Source organism: Bombus impatiens, unplaced genomic scaffold, assembly GCF_000188095.3.
Source record: "Bombus impatiens unplaced genomic scaffold, BIMP_2.2 scf_0389, whole genome shotgun sequence".
In the NCBI taxonomy this organism is placed as follows: domain Eukaryota; kingdom Metazoa; phylum Arthropoda; class Insecta; order Hymenoptera; family Apidae; genus Bombus; species Bombus impatiens.
This window is the reverse complement of record NT_176808.1, coordinates 1,831,203-1,856,027: the sequence shown is the minus strand read 5'-3', so window position 1 is coordinate 1,856,027 and position 24,825 is coordinate 1,831,203. Positions and strand designations below refer to the sequence as shown.

Here is a 24,825-nt window from a genome sequence, read left to right as displayed (position 1 = left end):
TTTAGTTCCTTGTTAAAGGGCTACAAGAGGATTATTGATAAAAAGCGCACTTAATGAAACAAAAGAAAGATTAACGAAGGAACGTGTAACTGAAACGATCGCGATAAGACCATTAGGTAAAAAGATGCTCTTTGTTCGATTCATTTCATATGGTATCATACAGTGGTTAATTGCTCCAGTTTCAATCCGCATAGTTCCACTCGTTCGTCCATTAAAGTTTCAACTAAAACTTCAAGTAAAAATGTAATTGCTGATGGAAATTTTCAAACGTGTCGTCGGTATTCAGCAACGAAATATGCCGTAAAAAATGTGTAATTAATTTTAGAGGGAAGAGAGAAAAAGAAAAAAAAAAAAGTATCTAATGGAAGAAATTGATAGTGTTGAAACAGAAAAGTTCTGCTCTGAAGTAGAAACGTTTCCAGAAGATGAGGAAGATCAAAGAAGATACAAAACGTTTTAAGCAACGAAATAAGGTACCTATACAAAGCAAGATTCTTTTCTTTTCAAATTAATATATCAGAGCTGAGAATCCGGGTTACTCAAAATATGCATTTACGATGCTTCGACTATTAACGAGTTAGCGAATCAGGAAAGATAAAACTAGTACGTATATATCTATATACTTTACTCTGATAATTTAATATATAATATTGAATAGTTTTTCTCCTCCACTTTCCTGGCGAGACAAAAAATCATTTAGAATTGGAAAAAAAGTCAACTTATTGGCATAAATATAATATTGTGCACTACGAGTGTCACGCAGCAGGCTGATGCATACGCAAGTATACACGATAAAGGTTCGCTATCAAGGTTCGCGTAAAAGCTCGCTGCTGATGGCCTACCTTCCGAGTCGACTGTTCTACGCTAGCAGCAAGTTTTCGCATAAATTTGCATGGCGTGTCGTTGATCGAGCCGCTTGTTCAAGCCGCTCAAAAAAATATCAGCGTAAAGGCGTCCCGGGCCAGTCGCTCGTGTATCAGCTTTTTCCACCTGACGCCATTTTCTTGCCGGCATTTATGCATTATTCCATCGGGCTTTCGCGTTTAAGCGGAGAACTGGGTCGACCACCGGTGTCGAATTAATAAATGGATCGCCGTAAGAAGTAAATGGAATGTTGCGCACAGAGGAGATAAACGATGCGGCGAGTGATTACGAATTTTTCGCGTCGCTCCACTTCCACACTATGACCGATCGAATGCCGGTAACCGACGAAACTGACAAGAGATTCGAGCCACGAATTTCGAGCAATTTCGCTTCTACGCGATCGTTAGCACGTTCGACGTCAGCTCGAGCTGACGATTTTGACGAAAAATTTGTTTGGAGTTGGAAAAATATGGCCTTCCGAATGGGGAAGCGATACGAATGTCACGCTTAAAAGCAGGAACACGAGAAAGGAAGTTAATTAGTTTCTCGACGTTCTCGATGCAGTTTTCGAAATTGGCTTTGTTACTTATTCTCGTTAAAGTGATCTACCTTTGAAAACGCCACTGAAAGGCACGTTGAGGACTAACAGAATGGATTCTCGATTTGGCTGCGAGGTATTGAAGGTGACTGGGCACAAGATAGGAAAAAAAGAGACAGCATGGAAAACAGAAAAAAAGAGAAAGGAGGAGGAAGCAGCACAAAGAAAAATGGAGAAAATCAGAGAAAAACATCCAACAGGAAATCGATTCCCTTACCAACCATTTTTCTGAACGTTTCACCGAAGAAGATTTCGTTTTCCGATAACAGGTACGCGAACGGGATATTTCTGCGGGATAACATTAATTGCCTGGGACAGCTGCCATAACGATAATCGAGAAATTATTCGTTCCTTTGAAGCAACGGCCGAGAAGTCCACTTGGACTGTCGTTTTCTGTTGAAAAATCGACGATTCTGTTTATCGTAACGCGACACCGTGGATGCAGTTATCGGAAATCCTGTCTCGATTTATTTCCATTTTGCCATTCCAAATGTCGCGATGCGACTGCGGCTTGTTGTTCCAGCCGGGACCAACGTCGATTGCGGAAAATAATGGCATGTGATTGCCGAATAATAGGGACCAAAGAGACCGTTGAACCTTGGTCGTATGTAGCGTAACACTTGCCTGTCGAGCCAGGAAAATTTCAATCGTAATGGAAATGCCACGTCATTATACTTTGGATGTGATTTTGGCGAGGACTGACCAACCGTGGGTTTTTTCTTTTTTAATTAGGAAAATTCCTCTAGCGACGTTAAAATTAATACCATGTCTTCTTATTTTATTGCTTCCTTCCCTTTTCCGAATAAATGGAAATTGATTTTGTAAAGAAATGGACGAAGGATTTGATGGAAATCGATGAATTAAACAGAGCAATTAGTAGGAAATGAAGTTTCGTTGGTGGCTTTGGAAACGACGCAGAGTATCGAAACGATAGCTGATACTGTTTTACGTAAATATAATATTTTAACAAAACTATGACAACTTACGTGTCTGCTTCAGGAGACAGAGATGAAACACTTTTACAATTCACCATAAAGATATTACTTGATTAATGAAACCAATATTATAAGTTAGAGTGAAAATGATTCTAGGGATTCTAATCTCTACACTCACGACAGACCTAAGAAAGTGCAACGAATAATCTTCAAAGACGATTGCCATTAAATACCTTTCATTCGATAATCCTTCGATCGCGATGTTGCTAACTCGACGAGTAGCTGAATCTTTTCCCAACAGCATCCGTCGACGAACAAACTATTTACCATCTCTGTGACAGAACAACTCGTCCCCACCTTGGACACTCGAATAAATCAGCAAGACTCTAATTGCTAGTGAATTCGATGCTCGTTAACAATCATTACGGAAATTTCCCTCTTCTCGATCAACAGCTTCGAAAAACCTGGGGATTCTGTCGATTGCTCGTTAGGAACTAATTTCGCGGCACGCGCGTCGCTAATTGCCTGGGAAAGAAAGTTCGTCGTCGGGACGGGATGTCGTTGCTCTCAGTCAGCTGGGAGCAATTTTCAGAAGCATGGCCGCATTCGCGGTCGCTGGTTTCCCTGGTGGTTGATACGACCAAGAGAAAAATCGAGAAAGAAAACGAACACGCGACGGGCTGTGCAGGGAGGACGACCACAGACGGATCGTGAAAAAAGGCGACTGACTATGCCGCTGGCAGGAAAATGACTGTCGTTGAAAATAAAGAAACCGTAAACGAATTTGCCATGGACTGACCTTTTTTTGGGCTACGGTTTCGTGGTACGTCCCGCATATTCTTCTACCCTACCACTTAAGTTCTAATTAAATTTTCCTCAACCATTTCTTCTTTTTCGTTGGCCGTCACTTTCAAACGAGCAGGACCCTTGATCTCTGTCTAACGTTCCTCTTCTTCTTCCTCCGCTGTTTCTCTGCAGTTATCCCGCTGAGTGATTGTTGTCGCGGACGGACAGATGAGGAACAAGCCAAGTAACGTGGAGATCGATCGATTCGCGAGTCGCTTTCTGTCACATACTTCCCTTAATCGGCGCATAGTAGAAGATAACGAGGTTCCTTAGTTTTTCGTGGCTCATTTATAGGTTGATTAGTAGTCGCATGGAAATTCTCCGCTGCGATGAGCGCGAAATATTATTCAAAGGTAAATTTTTTAAGGGAATACTTGTTGCACGAAGGATAATAAATTGCTCCCGATAACGATCGTTCTGTTTGTGAATACAATAAAACATTCGGCTTTTTCTCGTCGATTTACTGCACTGAAACGAAGAATCGATGATTGTTAATAATTTAATTACGCTCGATGTGATTACATGATAAAAACATTTCCAATATTTAAAATAATTCCATAATGCTGCGAGCAAGTATCGCCAAGTTAGCTTGGAAAATCTATTTTAATTCATTTCTTCACAGTAAAGCGGTAGAGCTAATTATTACCGGAATTATTTCTTGATAATTAAACTCTTTAAACTTTGCTAATCTTTCAGAAGTGTCTACACGTTATTCAACTTACAGGCTGTAGCTTTGAGCAGCAAATAAATTACTCCTCTACGTTATGCATACGATTTCATCTTAAAAGGCGCATCACGAAGGTCGTTCAGGCGAGGCTTATGGAAACAAATTTTTAATTTTTCCTACGAATACATTTTCTTTTATCGCCGCAAAAAAGTTCTCACTTTATCAGCTCTTTTAGAAAAACCCTGTTACAGTAATATCAGAAGCCGTATTATTCTGCTACAAGCCGTGAAAATATTTTTTATTTCAGATTTCTCATTTTTGACGAAATTTTTTCTTCCGTGACTAACCAAAACTCTTTAGTATATTAGTTAGAAATTTCAATTATTAATATCAATTAGCAGAAGTAACATTAGATAAACATTTGCGATGTCAAGTTCGAATTAAGATCAAGTCACGCGTATGGACTTGCGTTGCACTTGCCGTTGGTTTCGTTGAAAGCAAAGGAGCTGAAACGTTAACTCAACATGGAATCGCTAGACGTATCTTCTACGCGAAAAATTGAAACAACATCCGATCGCGTTAGAAAGGAAGTAGAGCGTATCAGCCCATGAAATTGAACTTACTGTTTGCACGGGCTTTCCGATAAACTGATGGAATATCCCTTGCTAAACCCCCAAGGGGTGAAACGGCAGGCTATGGGCAAACTATAGGACCTTTCAACAGGCAATTAACAGCAATGTACGAGGGTCAGTTAAATATAAACCGAACTTTGTTTCTAACTTTATATTTCAGTCAAATGTTTTGTTTCAAAAAGAATAATTGACTTATTTTTCTATCTACGTTCCGTTTCTCTCTATATACTTTTGCCGTTGGTTTCATCATTTTTCCATTCCAGTTTCCTAGGGAATGGAGGGCTGGGTTAGAAGCCAATCGCACAGGAATTGCTCTACTACTTCGTTGCTGTTGAAAAGTTGACCTCCTAACTGCTCTTTAGGTGGTCGTGATCTTGCGGAACTTGAACTCGTTTCGAACGATAGAGACCACTCTTCCACGACTAATATTAACTTCCGAGCAAATTTCGTCGATTGCTATGCGTCGAACATGTTCGATCAGTCGCCGAGCAGCTCCAATGTTTGCTAGCGTTACGCTTGTCTTGGGACGTAGCGGATGCGGTGTATTTTGAACGTATTCGAGTCCACTAGAAAACGATTTATGCCACGCAAACACTTGGGTTCCTGATAACGTTTCATCCCCAAACTGTAGCCGCAACCTATGCAAAATTTCAGCAGGTTTCGCGCTCTCGAATAATAATTATGCGTTATGCAACGAAAGACGATACTGTTTTCTCGTTAGTTTTGTTAACTATCGAAGAAAGGATAAATAAATCACCACGTGAGCTGAAACGTCTTTAAGATACGCCTATTTGAACTCCTATGCGATATAATTTTCATACGTGAGACTGTGGAGATATGTTACACGCAGTCCGGTTAATATTTGACTGACCCTTGCAGTATACCTAGGAATTCGGTGCTACGAGTAATTCTCTAAAGTATGACACGGGGACACAGGGACAATTAAGTTAGTTAACTTATTCTTCTAAACACACGAACTCGTTCGTTCGAGTTTAAGAACAATTAATACAATACATCAAAGAAATGGGGGACGATAGAACCGTGCACGTTTCTCAAGGGGGTTGAACAACTCAAGTACCAATAATACAGGTGCCTAAGATATTGGAAAAATTAATGCTCTCAACTATGTAAATATATCTTTTTTAACGGTTGGTAGAATTTCGATTACTGTACCTATATCGAGGAGGGTAGAAAAGGAGAGAGATATTTATTCAATTTTAATAAAATCCGATGCGAGAAAAATGTACTATTTATATAGGACGATTGGAAAATTCTTTAAATTTTGAAGCCAGTTATACGATTATGATCGTTACAATTTTATCGAAAATAATTTCCCGCCGTTTAAAAATATAGCGTACTATCGTTCCAAGTACGATTACTTGTCATTGTTTATATTATCTTTATAGATAGATAGCTTTTTAGGCAGCTAAGATTTTTGGTACTTGTCATGAAGTTACGTCATAGAACGGGGTAATAATCTAAACATTGATGTAACACAAGCCTATGGGGTTATTCTTATAGAAGAGGTTTAGGAAGGAACGTTCAGAGAAAGAGAAGAGTCGACGCGAAAGAAATCATACGATCGTATTTTTGTTTCAACATTTCCCTGCTTGTTCCGCTTTTCGTTCTGAAATTTACGATAATGCTTTCGTTTGATATATCCGACAAAGAAATTAAAAGCTGAAAAAATATAATGCTTTTCGGATTATATTTCTTTCAAGAAAAATATTCATTATTATTCGTGTAACCAGAAAGGCTTTCGACTATTTTTTCATTAGGTGCTTGCAGGTATTTTTCAATTGCACTTTTTACCTCTCCATTCATAAAGCGAAACCACCCGAAAAAGTTATTTTGTCTTTAAATAAAAATACGCGAAACAAACGTCCCTTTCGTTAGCGCGTTCTCTGTGGAACTACAACGTGCAGGAAATTTGATGTATACAGTTTTCATCGCGAATAGATTAAGCTTTAAACGGTGGAAAAACGTTTCGAGTCGGTTGTTCGCACGCGTTGTCTAATCGGTGTGTGCATGTGCTTGTCTGTTGGAGAAAACAGTCCGAGACATTGCCAGTGTCCGACTGGCCGCAAAAAGGATTTGCACCGAGCAACGAGAGGAAAGTTGTTCGACGTAAACGCGTTACAACTTCCGAAACGACGCGTCCCAACTACCTGAATGACCCTTAAAACTTGTACAGGGACTCGTGCACGGGATACGACTCAATGACACGGGGACTGGCAATTTTGTCTTCGAGGAAGTATGTTCATATAACCATGGCATTTTATTTCATGATTTATCGCATGATGACGTTTGGTTTTTTTGGTAATTAAATTTAGAACGAGATCAACGGTACGCGATTAATTGAACGAAAATTAAGGGGAATCTTCGATAAGTTAAATATTATTAGTATACTTCGATTGTTTGCTTAAATAGCAATATAGACTAAGTTATATTTTAAGAATGATGTATGATATTTTATATAATAAATATCGATTATTATAATACGGTTCAAGAGAAATAAATTTTGAAGAAATATTCTTCGATAATTCACTATGAAAATTTTTCAAGGGTGATTGATCAAAAAGGAAAAGCCAGACACACGACCAAGAAAAATATTCCTCGTATTCGCTGGATTTTATTGACATTTCCAGGTCACGAACTACATACGCGTTAATCTATCATTTCTTTGAAATTAAAATATTTTGGTTACGAAAGAGACAACAATACCGAGCAATTTTTAAATAATTAATATCGATAAAATGATACATTACTACGATATTATTCTCAACCATAAATAAAAATCATCTTCGATGAATTTCAATCTGAAGTTTCTTTTAAAGTTTGTTTTATTTCATCGTCAATTTTAATAACGAATAAACAAATAACTTTAAGCGACATTCGATGCTGTATTTTGATGCATCATCACGTGCGAACTGTCATTTGCAATAATATTGATCAACATCTCATAATATTATTCAGATATTTGGTTTACGACATATACGAACTCTTTGTTTATACTTAAGAAATATTTTCAAATTTCTAATTCATTGAAAAAATGTCGCATGTTTGTCTTTATCTTTGCAGTATTCCATCATTTTGCAAACTCAAGGTAGAACCAAAATTTGCTCTCGATTTTGCAGGACACGATTTCAGCATTTTCTTCCCGCTCGGTTATTTTCATTCCAAATCATTGGGACGTTTCACAGCCGAGTAGGACGGTCATCTTTCGATGATAGCACGATTTTCTATTCCGTTTCAGTTGGAAAAGTACAGAAAGTTCGGCGGTCCGGAACACGCGGTTAGCCAGGATGTTTCGCTTGGCTACTTTCGTAAGAATTGAAATTCCTCGCGGCGGTTAACCGTGCGGGAAGAAGTTAAAACGGATATTCACGACGAGACGAGTCTATCATTGATCGTCAGACATCGTGAAAATTGCGATAATATTTCGCTGATAAATATGATTTAATTGGACGACGAATTTCATTCTCAGACGAGTAATTTAAAGATTGGCGCCAACTGAAGTGCAATCTTGCCGCAACCTACTACGGCACAGCTTGAGAAATCGCTCGGTCAAAAGGGCGTAAAATATAGACGAGTCAGGCTTGATTAATGTTTCAACTGTTGCTGGTGATATCTGCGGAACTCGGTCGTTTGGAAATCTCAATATTTCAATTTTTGTGCCATCACGCAACGTGAAATTAAAAAGGAAACAGATATTTACGTCCAGCTTGATGATCTTTTTCCGAAAAATTACATTTTGCGTGAAAGGAAATTGACACTTTCGCAACGAATAACTTAAACGCGTCGAACTCTGTCTAAAAATTAACAAACCATCGTCTTCTTGGAAATAGATGCTTTTGTAAAATATCTTTAACTTTAAAATACCAAAGCATCTGAGGATTATTTCCACAACCTTTCGCGTCGCTTTTAAACGTCGTCGTCTGACCTAATAGAAAAACAAACCGTAAAGTTTCGATGGAAGTTACTACGGAACTCTGATCCTTAAAATATCCTTTCATCAAATAACAAGACGCGACAGACATTATTCCGAGAACGAAAATCCATAGAACAAGCAGGGCAGTCGCTATTACGACGCGTTAGAGCGGCGAGTAAAACCGTTTCTCGGTCGAAGGCAACCGTGTAATCTCGTCCACCCGCAGCAGAACTGCAGTTGCTTCAACGGGGTCCAATGTTAGAGAACGTTTCGACCATTTTCATCGGTCGATGTTAACCACTTTGCCGCCCGCCCATCGGAAGGACGAACTTCTTTTCTCGCTGCTCGAAAATGGATCTCGAGGATTCGCCGGTCAATGAAAATGACAAAAATCGCTCAGTCTGAACGACCTTCGAGGTTCTTACCCGTTCCACGCGATTTTCCCCTCGCGTTTCTTCCGGGTCTTACTTCCTGAACAGGAACGGTTCGATACGACAGACACAATTACGGTGCACGTGTACATATTTACATGGAAACATGGAGATAACAGAAACTGTCAAACACACGCTTGCGTAACTATCGTGATGATAAGCATAGGTACCTATTAGAGGGACAGCGTCCGAGGTCGTCGGCATGCTTTCTGCCACGAGGTTCAGGAAAACTGTCAGCGACAGCAGAATGGTCACTCCTGCGATAGTCGGGAAAAAAAAGAGAAACAACACGTAACGTACATATCAAGATGAGTTCTTTGTCTTTCTGTAAAGAGTTTCTGCGATTTTCATCTAGGAATCCACGTGCGCAACCAGGTCGTGCAACGAACACACCGAGACGATACGATCGCCTCTTCCAGAAATTTCTGGATAATATTGTCGTTCGGTTCGGTTGCTTGCCTTCGAAAGCTTACGGTTCTCGGTCCTTCGGGTATCCATCGCAGAAGCGTTCTGACCTTTCGAAAACGTTCCAACGCGCGAGCACGAGTATCGCGTATCGGTGCGCTTCGACGAATACTCGAGTCTGTTGAGTTTGCCGGACGCGAGGATTCCGCTTGTTTACCGAATCGAATTCTTGAATTTTGACGATAGAAGTTCGACGTTGCTGTTAGACTTTGGAGGACGATACGTCCGCTTCGAATCGATTTAGGAAAATATAGGATTTCATTTTTCTCTATCTTTTATTCTTTTTCCGAGTTGATAGAAGCGATAGAGGATTTTGCGGTAAACAAAATTCAAACTACTATTTTTCTCTATTACCGGTCGAGCTTGGTACTTCATGTTCGCGTTTTGCGCGATTTTCCACATGGAATTTCAACGATCCAGCGTAAGGCAGGAGAATCGACAGACGGAAACATTTAACAATTTCGTAACGTTGTCGGTGGAACGTAAGTTTGATGATGGATAGCCGCGTTGTAGTTTGTCCGCGTTACGGAAACGATCGAAGAGATCGATTATACGCTGTAGTCTAAACGTCGAGACAATTTAACTTTTCTTGGCGGTGGAAAACTCATATCCCGCGATATTTTGCAAGGTATATTATACTGTTAGAATAGTTAGGAGGTTTTTCTGTAGATATATTTCGAAGATATATGTCAAAACTCCTTTTTCGTACCAAAACGAAAAATATAATCAATCAAAATTGCCGCGTCGCTGAAAAAGATAGAAGGCTGTACGCGTTTCAGAGTATCATTGCATTAATCAATGCCGCTATTTTATTCTTCAATTTAAAACTTTATTTTTCCACTTGCTATATTTCTTCCGGCGATTATAATGCCGATGGAGACATAATACAGATATGGCGAGGCTATAAATTAAGCTATCGTGAAGAGGCATCGACCGATATCTTGGTTCACGTAGGGCTGTGACGCTGTTCATGTGAAAAATCACCTCTGCACAAATTCCTCTATTTAGGACTTTATTACGATACATCTCCTATGCTTGATAGTTAGGCACGAAATTGACGTGTGACGCGTGCTTTATTGTAAACCACACAAGATGGAGTATATCGGTGCGCCGAAGGGCGCGTATTCGTAATTTCCGTAACTAGCTTATGCGATTGCGTGATCATAATCCCACGCGTGAGCGAGTATTCCGGGCTGCGTAACTTGTTCCCATACTGCGAACACCGAGTCAGCTCAATCGTTAATAACTTTATGTGGTGTGGATAATGTGTTTGGAATTACATTATTACGCGTTAACTACCGTCATTTACAGGAGCGTCTCGATAATTCGCGTCCACCTAGGCGTTTGTCGTTAATTTAAGCTCGTTTTGTGGACAGAAGACAAAAAGAACGAAGATTTCATTGCGTTAACTCTTTGCACTGCGAATTTTATTTCAATTTCGTTAGCAGCAGCTGCCAACGCTTTTATAAGTGTTTTATTGGAAATTTACTTTAACTAAAAAATAAGACAATTTAAGTAAATAAAGGAAGAAAGAAATTCATTTAAATACCAGTTTTATTCGCACTATTGTTGTATTCTGTAATTCTTCAATGTATGATATATCTCGAAACAATTTCCAGGATAAAATCCTGGTTTTCTTCCGCACGTTTCACAAAAAAGGTGGCACTGGAAGAACGTCGAGTGGGGTTCGACAAAAGAGCTCCTGAGATAAAAACTGATGTCGTATTACACTCGACATAGGAGTGCAAAGGGTTAATCGCGGATCAAATATCTTCGCCGTAGTTCTTTTTATAGCTTATGTTACTCGTAAAATAACTTTAATAATTTCAGCTCGATGTAGATTTGCTAATTCGACGAATCGTTGATTCGTTGACCCTTGATTTATCAAATAACAGAGAGATTGTAAAATACGGCAAATGTTCTATACGATCGCATCGCTATAGAAACTTATTACACCTTTGAGGATCACTTTCTGCATGAACGAGTTTGACTGAACATGAATGACGTTTATATGGCATATGGTAGATCATCGTTAGATCGCGTCCATTATCAGAGAATTTACATGGTCCAAGATAAACATTAGTTGCCTGTTCACGTTCAACAAATATGGCGGTTATCGAACACAGGAGACTACGTAAATTTCCATAGCCTTCATAATGGAGAATTTAGAAGACGGATTAACGCGTTGCGGTTACAATATTTTGATCGGATGTGTGCTTCACATCGTCGATTTGTTTCGGGTTTTCGCTGTGACTTTCGCGCACGACAAGCTTTCTCGAAATTACGTTTATTTGAACGAAGGTAAAATTTCGTTTCTTAATTCGTCGATTTTTATTTATACAAATAAAACCGTGATATTAGGTGTGTACAATATAGAAACACGAATAAATTTCCAGATGAGTTTCAGTCTCTCAGTTACATCCTACTTTGTGCAAAGACAGTGTTATCAGAATTCTCAAATATACTTTTTCCCACTATTTAGTATACATCTAACGCAGTAGACGATTAACTACGAGCAAAATAGTCGAAACTTTGCCAATATTTCGCCACTGCAACCTTAACTTTCCACTTTATCGGACAGAAAAAGGTTTAATTCGTCCGACAGGGATTCTTGCTGGAATTTGGATTACGATTCTTTTCGCGAATATCTCGGTTCGTTTGCAGGGAGTATTCGACACGATCCGGGAAAGAATTCGGGATCACGTCTCGGCGAAATCGCGCAGCGGAAACGGCTGTAAGATGCATCGGTTGCAGGTGGCAAACCGCCAATAACATCGAAATTTGTTGGCCAGGAAGTCGAGAATCGGATCAGGGACCGTGGAGAGCGTAATTAGTTCCTTGCGATTAGACTCGAGCGTCCGTTCGACAGGCTTCGTGGCTATACAACACGCGTGCCGATGCGCATTCGATTAATATGCAAAGCTGATTCATAGAAGCTTCAGCTGCCACGTACATATTGCAAATTTAGCTTTTTCATGCTGAGCCTGTTGGCTCGAGCTGCAGTAAATTTTGTTTTCAATCGAAGATGAAAGAGAACAATTTGAAATCGCGAACGATTCCGTTCATTTTATTGATTTTGCTTTAGAAACAACTTATCTTGGAAGTATCTTAGACAATTTTTACAAATTTATTTCAAAAATATGTTAGAAATCAAGCGGAAGAAATAATTTTGCTAAGAAATTGCTAAAAAATTCGTGTCTTTTTTTTTAAGGAAATATGAAAAGTAAATGTGGAATGAAAGTTCGGTAAAAAAATTGATAAACGTTCTTTATACAGAAACTTGTAAAAGCTATTGAATATCCATAAAGGGGATTTATCGAAATTCAGGGCAATACGTTACTTTACTCGTTGCAAGAAAATTCGTTGTTCTCGTCGCGTGACATTAATCTTTCGATTAATTCCGGCGCAGAAAGCATACATTCATTCGTAGAAGGGATTTGCATCTCGAGTATACGGATTTGCCGGAAGAGAAACGTTCGCTGTTTTCTTGGTCGAATGGTCGCGAACCATCGCCGTGTGCTTGCCGATAAATCACATCGTTTGTACGGATCATTTACGAATCGCTCTGAGATCGCTAGTTACACTAACTTGGAAACAACCGGTGCTAGGAATTGCGCGAAACGTGCTACGACACCGAACATATGCTGTTGTAGGTCTTTGTGCACGCGTTTCCAAAACTTTCGCGTTGACAGTGTTCGATATTTGAGAGGCAGAGATCTAAATTAATTAAACAATCGCAGAAACTAGCTTTTCCTCTTCCACCGTCATTTAGTGTTTGAACAAGTACGTGTTATTCAATCGTGCAGTTTTAGTAATCGCTATAGCTCCTTCGAGATTAAAGCAGAAAGTTTGTAACGTTGTTGCTAGTCAGAGCTTCACAGAACTTTCAAAGGAACGTGAAAACGATCAAACATAAATCACGTTAGCCAAAGGACCTGACTGTTACAATACATATTGTACAAGGCTGAGGGACTGTTGTTAATTTTAAAGTTTCCCAAAGTTTTCCCTAGCTTTCTCCCGTTATGTAACTGAAATATATACACCGTTTCGTCTAGGTTTACAGAATTCGTTATACGTAGAGTACAGGAAATCAACAAGATTCGAATGAATTTCGTACATGGGAATTCATTCAAGTAGAAACAGCTTTGAACAAGCATATGCGGAATAAATCATTTAAGACAATCAATTTCATAATGTTACGTAGTATCTCGAAATTTCGTTTATGGATCGTTCGAATTAATATACAACTTCCGAACGAATAAATTGCGTTATGAATTCTAATTAGCGGGTCAAACAGTCGTATCGTTTTTTAATATTTTATCGTGTCTGTAATAACGTTTCTTTATTTATCGCGATAGTATGTTTCATCACGTCTCATTACGTCTCAACGTGCTCTAACACAGAGAAAAGCTCGGTTGTATTTTTTTTAGACTTTCGATATCATTGGAAGATCTACCATGTCTTCTATCGAAGGCTTAGATGTGGCATCAACGTGAACGAAGCTTCGCCGTGAAAAATTATTTCGTGTCTTAATCGATATTTCTGAACTATTATAGATCGCACGAGATAATAGTTCTGCGGTATAATCACTTCGTTCTTCTGACCAAAATCCATTAACTTTCTTCGGTTAAAGCGATACGAAGAGCCATGTTTCTTGATTTCTCGAGCTCCAAACGACTACTTAACCAAAGAGTCCGCAGAAATCGTGCAAGTAAGCGAAGTTTCCTGTTCTTTTAATAGCCACCATCGATGTAAAAGATAACGGATACCAATATGAGAAAAATTCACGTTTTGAAACTACAAATTAATCTTCAGACAATATCTTTCTGTCGAGATATTATACGATACGAAACCACTGAAAACGTCGCGCTCTTTTGCTATTTCCAGTAGAAAATTTCGATTTTCAAGATACGAAAATCGGATTTTCAACGCAAGCTGTTAAAACACCGCATCATCAAACACAATTTATCCGCGTACGATTTCCTCGAGAGAGTAGAATTTGTTCCGTTTCATCTGAGCATCCTCGAACGTTCGAACGTAAACGTTTCAAACAATCGTGGCTCGTGACATGAAAATCGTGGCAAAGTGAGAGGCGATATACTCTCAGCCGATCCGGAACGTAGTGGATGCTTGTTCGCGGGCCTCGTCCCAACCCTTTGTCATGCTAATGTTCAATCAAATGCACTTTCCACGAAGAGGGTGGTGTCACTTTGCTCGGCCTTAACGCCAGTCCTTGCGCATGCATTCGCTCCGTATTTATCCGGTAAATGAAATTCACGATGCCGGTGGCTGGGCCGCTCGGAATTTACAGCGGCATAATATTATGGAAATTTCATTCATAGACGTCGCAATAATGCCTAAGAGTGCCTAAAGAGCTACATTTTTGCCCGTGATAATAAGCTCTTCACTAGGATGGAAATTGTTGTTGTTGAAGGAAAAGCTTGGACGCCGCCTTCAGTTTTCTTCGCTGATATTTATTAAAATATGCTCTTCAATTAGCGCCAGATAATACGACACCTTTCGCCATCGATTTCAATAATGATTTTCCTTGTGTATTTACTTGGATCGACGATGATAACGCTTTTTAATAGTACATCCTTGCTCAAAAATATTCGGCCACTTGCTCGTAATTACTTTTGATGGACTGCGCGTTAAGAGCTCCTCGCGAAATTTAAAAAAAGGACGAAAGGACAATGTATTCCTATAGCAGTAGCATTTTATCGAATCGTATATGCCTCGTCGATATTTTTAAAATTTTGAGGATAAAAAGCGTACGTTTAACTATAAGATCAAATATACAGATAATTTTGGCAACGTTGACTGACATTCTACTGAATTTAAAGCCGCTTCTCTGCAAAAATAGGAAATGCGACTTATTCTGTAGTTTTCTTCTGTAATCTTCGCATAAAATCGATTTTACAAACGATATACAGATTATTCGTATTCCTCTTGTTCTTAAATATTACTTGCGATAGAATATGGAAAATAAATAACGCGCATAACCAGAATGAATGGTAATTAAGGTGAAATATATTCCTTGAAAAATATCGCGCGCTGATTTTGTCGTCGAAATAGCGCAGAGTATCGTCGATGGAATTTCAGACGATTCGCTGCAGCTGTTAAAATTCTGAGTACATAATATCGACCTTTCCGAGACTGTAACACGTTTCGACTGAACTCGACCATGCTCCCTGACCTATCTCGTCTAGCAAACTTTCAGTCGGCGTTAAACTAGAAAGAAAGCTTGCACGCGAGAGACCGAACTTGCTCGATGATTAATTACGGAACAAAAGCAACCCGAAGTCCGAGAAAGAAAACGGGTTAAGAATGAAGGATGGCGCGTTCTGATAAATTGACTTCTGTCAAAATATTATCCCTAAAACTTTTTCTCAACTTGAAACTTTCGGCAAGCGGAGGGAATCCAAGCTGCTGCATTTGCAACGTCGTACAAATTTATAGATTCGAACAGTTTTGCACGATACCTGAGAATTCTTAAACAGTTAGAAATATTTTACTGGGTAGATTTTTTCGCACAGGTAGCTAAAGATAGGAACGAGTTGTGTTAGACATAATTTGTGTGCACTCCATCTAATAAAATTACGTTATTTCGCAAGAAAAATGTCACGAGTCAAAAGCTATCTTCATTCCATTAAAGATGGAAACGAAACTTCGCTATAATAATATAGACTTCGTCTTCCGCAGAGAACACGGGTAAAAGAAAAGTATCAAATATAACGTTCAAACACCACAAACATAACTAAATATCGGACTAAGGGAAACCCTTCATTAGGGATGAACGAAGCACTGAGAAGCGTGTTGCGCTGGAAGACAACGTGAACGTTAATTCTATTTAAGTTAGCTCGAAAAGCCTTGTTTGTCTTAACTTTGTTTTCATCCGTAGCTAGCTTAGATCAAATCGCTTTTCTCGCAATCCCGTAAAACAATTACCAAACCTGTTTAACGTCGACAAGAAATAGCACCGCCGGTATTCGTCAAGTTTCCATGGGAGTACCGGCGTTTCTTGTTTCGTCGAAAAGTCTGTTCGGGTTTCGGGTTTAAACCGACCGACGGATGAGTGAGATGCCGCGGGAAAGCGACAACAATGACGGAGAACGCGTTGGCGGAAGGACAAAGAAGCGATGGTCCGATAACAATGACAGGGAAACGGGAAAACGAGGCGAGCGCCAGGCGCAGATACCGCGAGATTCGATCTTTCTTATTCAGATTTCCTGCGGCAATTCTTCTTCCGTTTCCTCGCGAGAGTAACTCGTAATTACTTGCCGAATGTGAATAGGCACTAGGTTCGGATTTGAGACTTTCAAAGAGACCCATCAGTTATGTTCAGATAGAACGTTTCAACATAGAAGTTGGAGAAAGTTAACGAGGTGCGAAACAACCGAGTATTTCCATTCCCTTTCCTTTTTTCTTTTCTACTATTACGTGTTACCTTTTCCTTCTACAAGGATTTAACATCGATTTTCAGGCTATCAGAGACGAAAATTTATACACAACACGATAAGGGAGCCATATAATTTATTTACGGAAAATAAATTCTTACTCTGTTTCGTAATCGATAAATTCATCGTGGCAATTTTAAGGAAAGTAAAACCTTGATAGAAATATTTGGAACGTGAAACGTTAGAAAATTTAAAGGGTAAAGAGGAAATATGTTACCGCGAAATTATGGGTTCTTCGCGTAATTGACGTTCTTTTTGTGCTTTTCTCTTCGAGAAAGTGTTCAAAGCTTCACGTTTTCTTCGAGCTACCTCGAAAAGGATTGCCACGAGCTTCCGCTGCACTTGTGACGGAAATTGGGCTGGTATACGTCGATATATAATAATTGGGCACAATCAAGCGTATCAGTTCAAGACGTGCAACACGGAGAAGTCTTTCCTCTGCTAAAGGAGGCTTCAAAAAGCGAGTCGCGTTCGTTCCTCGAATTCTTAATGAGCTTCCACTTCGTATAGAATAGCGATTCCAGATACAGAAAGTTGGCAATGCTCGATGAAAACTTACGTGATTTTCGGTATTCTGTCGCCAATGCGTGAATCTGACGGTGGCTACCGTTAATTCTGACGTTTATAAAATAGCTTTAAAGCTCTCTGCGCAAGACGCGTTATACCTTCTTCTTTCGTGTCCAACCATATAATAAAGAAGACATTGGGTGAAAAATAAAGAAAAGGTCAAACGCGTTGTGGCAGACTGTTCCGGAGTCTCGAAGACACATTCGCGTTTCGTTAAAATTACACTAGACGAAGGCAATTTTTAATAAGTCCCACCTTCGTCCCAGAGAGCGCAGTTCTGACATACATAGTCTGTCAAACGAGCCGCAGTTATGTTTTAATTGCGCCGTTCCGACCATTTCCCGACTCTATATACCTTGTTCTTTGCCAACGAGCGAACATCCACGCGACTCTGAAATCACAGACACGGCCCGTGTCACGGGCACACACCAACGCATTCCTCGCGTTCTCAAAGGGATTTGATTATGCAACGTTTCGCGTTTTGTTCCTCTCTGTGGCGAAAAGCTTTCAGGCCACTTTCTACGCGTCGGCTTTTTTTTGTCGTCCCTTCTTTTTCGAGAATTACACGTACATAGGTAGAAGGAAAAACGTTCTTTAATAAATCAAGACGGCACTGCAAGGGGCTGGATTTATTGTCCGTGTCAGATTTAGGAAGTGCCTGCAACCGGAGACCGTTCGATTTTCTTCTACTCTTGTTTTTTTTTTGTCACAGTTCCCTCGTCTCGTTCGTTCGCGATCACAGTGAAATAAGTTAGTCGCGAAGATTAATCGGTTTCAGCCTCGAATGAGCTGGGACGCGTTTTCTATTAAGTTTGGTCGATTACATTTTTTGCTCGTAACGAATTTAGTGCGCGTGATTGATCGAATTGAAAAATTGAATGAAAATATGCTTCACACGTGATGGGAACACTTGTTAGGAATGTAATAAAACGAGTTTTCTTCGTCGATAGTTTTTTAATCCTGCAGCTTCCTTGTAGCGATAAATCGAGTTTCGATTAATTTTATTATTCGCTATAAAGTCGAATCGGTTAATTGGTTACTTATTACTGAAAGATCTGGAATAATTACGAAGCCTTTAATATGCCATTGACGAACTTAATTCACGTAAAATGCTTATTTTAATAATTTGTTTGTAAATCGAATAGCGTATCAAGTTTAGAAAATATCCTACCAAATAATGGGATCCTTATAAGCAGAAGCGAATATAATAAATAATAAACAGCACGCTATGAAATTTGGAAAATATCTCGTAACCCAGTATCGATGTTTACCTACTTTCTTTTTAGTTACTCTTTACACTTTCATTATATTACTGTTAAATATTACGTGATTTGTGTTTTTATCCATACACGTAAAGGACATCTTTGAAAGCTCGCGAATCGCAAAACCTTGTACAATTTTTATCTTCTATGAGGCAAGTTTACGATTTAATTACAAGAATCTTTGCTACAGATAAGAAAGTTAAGACGCTGAAAATTTATCAGAAAATCAGTTTAATCGTTCAAGTTGCTTCTTATCTTTACCTGGTTCCTTATGCTACTTTCCGGAACTTTACCGCCAAGCTCTTCCGCGATTCAATTGTTGCTTTCCGTATTCGTATCTACTGCATCGCGTCCTTATACGTGCACTATCAGTTGCGTATCCTGCGCTGCCATGTTTCGAAACTGTTTAACTACGAAACTCAAAGATAGAAGATTAAAATTTCGTTTGATCGCTTTACAGCAGGCAATTAGCAAATTCTGTGGACGCAATCCAGGGTTCTCGATCTACAGTCTTAAGTTCCGAGACACGAAATTTCGCTTAAGAATTTTCCGATGTAGAATCGCACAGACCAATATCGGAATTAGACAGACGTTCGACTGCAATACGTTTCATAGCTGGCGTCAGGTCACGTTCTTTACCTCGTTCAATCGTATCGCGGAAATTGACAAGAAATTAGAGGATTGTAACATCGCCTTCCCAGCATCTCGATGCATGCACAGTCCGACTAATCGGAATTTCTAAGGAGAATCTTATTTCTGAACCGGGTTCGAACGGAATTCGTTTTACATCGAGTCTACCTGGGTTAACGGCGATGATGAAACTCGGATGGAATGGAATTTCTATGATATTACACTCTCTCTCGTCCTCCTTCGACCAATGGTCTATAGTACTGGTATTAGGTAAGAGTAGATGCACGCCGGTGCAATATCTCGAATAACTTGATATTATCAACATGTTTGGGAAATTCGACGAATTACAGGCATTTGGGATATTTCGCATCAGTATTTACAGATGAAAGCTACGCCCCTGATAACTAGACGTTTCACATTCGTTTTTCATCATTAAACGCGAACGGCTAAAATTTTTATGTCCAATCGAAGCTTCGGATGCAGGAATTATGCATATGTAATTTTACTAATTTAACACGAAATAAAAAAAAACTGCTTAAAATATTTCTTCTTGTCAATATATTAATCGTGACCTTCTTGTTAAATGCATTCTATTTTGTAGCAAACATTTTCAATTTTTAGTACTTATACATCGCGATAAATAAATCTTGCAACTGTCTGGTTCTTGCATCAAATTTTATTAATTTACTGTTTTCTATTGTAGGTTTAGTTGAAAGAAAGATATATTTTTGCGAACAAATCATTTTAGTTGATACTTTAAATATTACAAATACGAAAACAGTTAAGGTTATAGGAATATTTTAGAAAAATGCTGTTGCTACTGGTATTATTCAATTATATTTCCATCTTTTGGCGATTATTTCGGCATATTTTCGTAATACCACTTGTCGCTAGGAGGTAAGTACATTTCGTTCGACCAGGGTCATTATATCGTGAAATGTCGCGTCTTTCGTAGGAAGCAGTTCGGAATACAGTTGTCGAGAAGAACGAGGAAATGCTGGTTCATTGTTCTCAAAAGTAGAAACTCTGCTAAACCGATCCTGAGGCATTCTGCGAACACATATCGGTCCCAGGAAAACCTTCGCTACGAAAAGATAAACGATACCTGTTTCGAGATATAGAACTGTCCTTTACTTAAACCAACAACATCGTTTTAAAAAAAATTGTTCGAATATTTTTTTATCGTCTCCGGTGAGCATTCGTAGAACCAAATTAATGCAAGAATCAGACAATTTCTAAGCCTAATGGCTTTCTTGCATCAAAATTATAACGAACGCTACATCGCCGAAGGTACAGGTAGCTTCATTCTCACAACGCGAAAGGAAATTGTAAAAGGTGCATAGGTGTTGCACAGTAACGTGGGCTCATCTTTTTTTTTTTTTCGAACGTACATTAAAATCTGGAAAAAATGCCTGCAACCCTTGAATTTTCCTTAAAATTCCACGTTTTACAACTTTTTTACTACTCTATCGCAAACTGCTTCTATGCCCGCAACTAATTTACCAACTGTTCGTCAACGCGTCGAAATTTTATTGAAAACACGCCGCCTCTAATAACTGCGCTGTTTGAAACTCTGTGAAACGCCTGTGGCTCGATCTCGATCGAATAAAAATCACGTCACCGCAGAGACGGCGTGTCCATCGGCACGCGCGTCCCCAAATGGGATCGTGGACCGGAGACGAAGCATTTTCACGGTGTTTTCCCAGAACGGACGATGTTCGGAAAATTATATACCGGTCTAGGCTCACGGGACACGCGGCATGCAGACCACGTTCGTATTTGTGTGTATACACGGGCTTGTGTGTATAGCAGCAATTGTGTACGGGGAATAACGTCGACGAGAGTCCGAATCCCTGCCAACATCGATCTTGTCCTGTCGTTGCCTGCGATGCGTCCAATGAAAATTGAATTTCCCCGCCTTCTGTTCGAAACCTCATTCTCAGAACGCTTCATCGTCGCATTTATATCGTTACGTGCGCAAGAAGTTAATCTTGTTCGCAGTATGGGTTCTAAACGATTCTTCTTGCTTTACGCAAATGGTTTGTCAATGACTGTTTCAAGCGTATTTGAAATGATTATCTCGGTTGAAGAGTTTTTGGAACAGACAAATTATTTTTCCGATACTTTGTTAAATAAATTTCTACGATTAATTACTTACTATACATCGTTACATTTCGTGTACGTGTTTAGGATGTTTGTAGCATATGCAACTTACAGTTCTTTTTTTACAGTTTATAAGCGTTACGCATTTCGGAAAAGAGAATCGTCTATTTAACAGCGTAATCTCGATCCCTTTATCGTTTCCGTATCTTGTTTTATCACACGGACTTGGACAACGATGCCTTTTCTCGTAAGTACATTAGTATTTTATATTAAAACTTTTAAAGTCCTCTTTGTATGCTTCCACATTTTTAAAATACAACTGCGAGGACAACATTGTTGACAGTCCTTTTCCGCTTGAATTTATATCTCTATCAATATTGTCACTCCCTGCGTTGCTTACCTGTATATTCGCTTGTATAATAATCTTGTCACGCATCTCTGTAAGGAGTCATTTTTCTTCTGGTAGATTCTGTTGCTTTTGTGCTAGCTGAAATGAAAATGTGTTTTATCGCGCCACAACCTTTGAAGCATCATTCCGGTTGCATAATCGTATTTGCAACATTTAGAATGACGAGGAACAAGAAATGAAAAAGTATAGTTACGAATTTCTCTTCCCTTTACCATCGAAATGATCATAAATTTATCGCAAGAATATTATAAATCAGTTTTCATGTCTCATTTATCTTTTCCATTGAGTCGATCGATAAATCAATGAAATTATATATGCATGTTGTGCTATTTTAGTATACAGGGTGGTTGGTAATTGGTGGTACAAGCGGAAAGGGGGTGATTCTACGCGAAAAAAGAAGTCGAAAATATAGAATAAAAATCTTTCGTTTGAGGCTTTGTTTTCGAGAAAATCGACTTTGAATGTTCGCTCGGTACGCGTGCACTTTATCGCGTCTCGTTATAACGGATCTCACTGTAGATCGTTGTCTCGATGGAAAAATTAAAAAAAAAAAGAAATATTTATTCTATATCTTCGACTTCTTTTTTCGCGTAGAATCATCCCCTTTCCGCTTGTACCACCAGTTACCAACCACCCTGTATATATGTTCTTTTCATTCCATAAATCGATACGAAAGCTCGCGTACTCGAACCTCGAACACTTTCTTCTTCTTCAAGCTACTTTTAACGATCTCACTGACAATTTGATAATTTATCGTACGTTACCATCGATCATTTGGTAGATCGCAGTAAGACTCGCGTGTAAAGTACAATAAACAAGAAAACGCGTCGAAGTCCATACGCAACGTCTCTCGCCATAAATCTAAATATTGGAAGCACAAGCATCGGATTATTTCACGTAAAAAGTGTCTCGCTCCATTCGAAAAGGCAGGGGCACCGAAAGTTATTGCGCGTCGATATTAAAGAATTAAGAATTAATTCGACGGCTGGGAAAAACGAGCACAACGTGTAGGCGAAACGAGCGTAGAATTTTATTTGGTGCATATAGTTATGAAACGGTTGTTTGAAATCAATATTTCTAACGGATCGTTTTTTATTTTCACTGGATGCACTGGCAGACGTCGTTCGACCTCTCAATTACGCGTTCTATCGGAAAGGTGAACGATAAAATGTGACGATTATTCTTGTTAGACCACTTCGATGCTCGACGTGTTTCAACAAACTAACACGACAGGTCGAAAGTTTATCACGCGTATCGCCTGTGTATCGAGTGATTTATCCATTAAACGAAGCATCGGGACGATTCGATGAAAGTACGTTTATTAGCGAGTTTGGAAAGGAAATCAACTTCGCACGAAGATTCTTTCAGTTTTTTTCATTATTTTTAATTAATCAAAACGTTAATTGTTGCTTCCCCGTGATAAATTTTATTCTACGATATTTTCCACTTCAATCTGTTTCACAGTCACTAAGCACATTATCGTATTATCTAGAACGTACCGTACTGTTTGAATGGTTCCTTGAATGAACTACTCAAGTGAAACTATGATAATAAAGAAAGACGTAATATTTTCAACTGCAGCTTTCCTTCATATTCTTTTATGTTTGCGTTTACGCGGATGCACAGGTGCAAAGAACATTTGTAGCTTCCTTTTACAGACACTACACTTCTCAACGTTTTCAGGCAATTTCTTGTTTCTTACACGAGAACGCACGAATGGCGTCTATAAAGAGGTAGCGTAAATTCTAAGGAAAATGACACCGAACGATAGTTTTATCCACGATAGCAAATCTCAAACCTGATTATCCATTTTCAACGAAGATTCTATCAGAAATAAAGATTCGTTAGGAAATAGGATTAAAGAAATTCGTTTCTCGACACAGTTGATAGAACTTCGTGCCGGGAAACTGTAATTTATTTCTGGGTTACCTAATAGTTAACTATAAGTCTGCGACCACAGAGCCAGCCGACCATCCCAGAAGACGTATTTCAAAGTCAACAGTTGCAGCCTCATCAAGCATAGATAGACCGTGGCGAACTTCAGCGTAGACGCGTGCATAATGCACGGAGTATTGTGCAGATTTTCCCCGCTGTAATTCGCGAGATGCACCGTATCCAAAATTGAGATCAGGTGACGTTCCCGACGGGAACATGCTCGACTGGCAACCGTATGGCAAACGAAAATACCGACGGAACACGGTCCCTTCATAGATATTGCCATTTTACGAGGGAACCTATCTCTGTCACTGACGTCCAAAGAATACGAAACACGTTGTTTGTAGAACACTTTCGCGGGAATAGAATTAGCAGGAAAGACAATAGTCGATAAATAGTCGATAGTTATCAATCCAGTGAAAAATTTGTTGTCAGGAACTGTAAAAAATATTTGCTGCATATCCATTGTTGTACGCGTTTCAGCTTTTCTTCGATATTTATCTTCGACGTTATATCATTAAACGAGAAGAGCTAAATGAGCTAAACTTGCGACTGTGTTAGAATTTTACAAAAGGTTGGAAATTTTTGAACTACGAGAACGAACGAATTCGCAATTTAAAAATTATGATTTTTTTAAACAGTGATTAGCTTTTTAATAATTTGTACACAAATTAGTAATTCTTTTTACTTATCCTGTGTTTTATTCTTATCGACTTTGTAATCGGAAATATAACGATACTTCTCTAATAAATTACTGCGTAGAATTCGGTAATATGTATAGATTGGTGTTAATTGTACGTTTTCATTTGCATTAATTACCGAGAATTACTGCATTATTGATTTTGAAACCATTATAAAACACAGACACGTTATCAATCGTCGATTTAAAGTATCGTCAAATTTTTTGAATTTCCCATTCCTCTTTTTCCTAAATGTAACATAATGAACGTATTAAAAGCGATCCAGATCCTTGTAAATGAGAAAATATGCATCAAATTACACGTGTAATTCGGTTCGTGGAAATTAAACATTAAATTTCGTACCCCGGAAACTGAATATACGGAATACAAATTTGCGATGCAAATTTGACAAA

The 24,825-nt window shown here is 38.9% G+C and overlaps 1 protein-coding gene across 4 annotated transcripts in view; it reads right to left on the bottom strand.

Moving 5' to 3' along the window:
- Window positions 1-24,825, bottom strand: part of LOC100745578 (neuronal acetylcholine receptor subunit alpha-7) — a 264,880-nt gene that overhangs the window by 62,363 nt on the left and 177,692 nt on the right. For 2 of the 4 annotated variants that reach the window (XM_024368087.2, XM_033321037.1), the window contains exon 9: window positions 9,075-9,161. The exons of the other annotated variants lie outside the window; for them this stretch is intronic. In XM_024368087.2, the coding sequence (XP_024223855.1) occupies window positions 9,075-9,161 (87 nt within the window). The remainder of the gene's footprint in view (window positions 1-9,074; window positions 9,162-24,825) is intronic. 4 annotated transcript variants of the gene reach the window in all.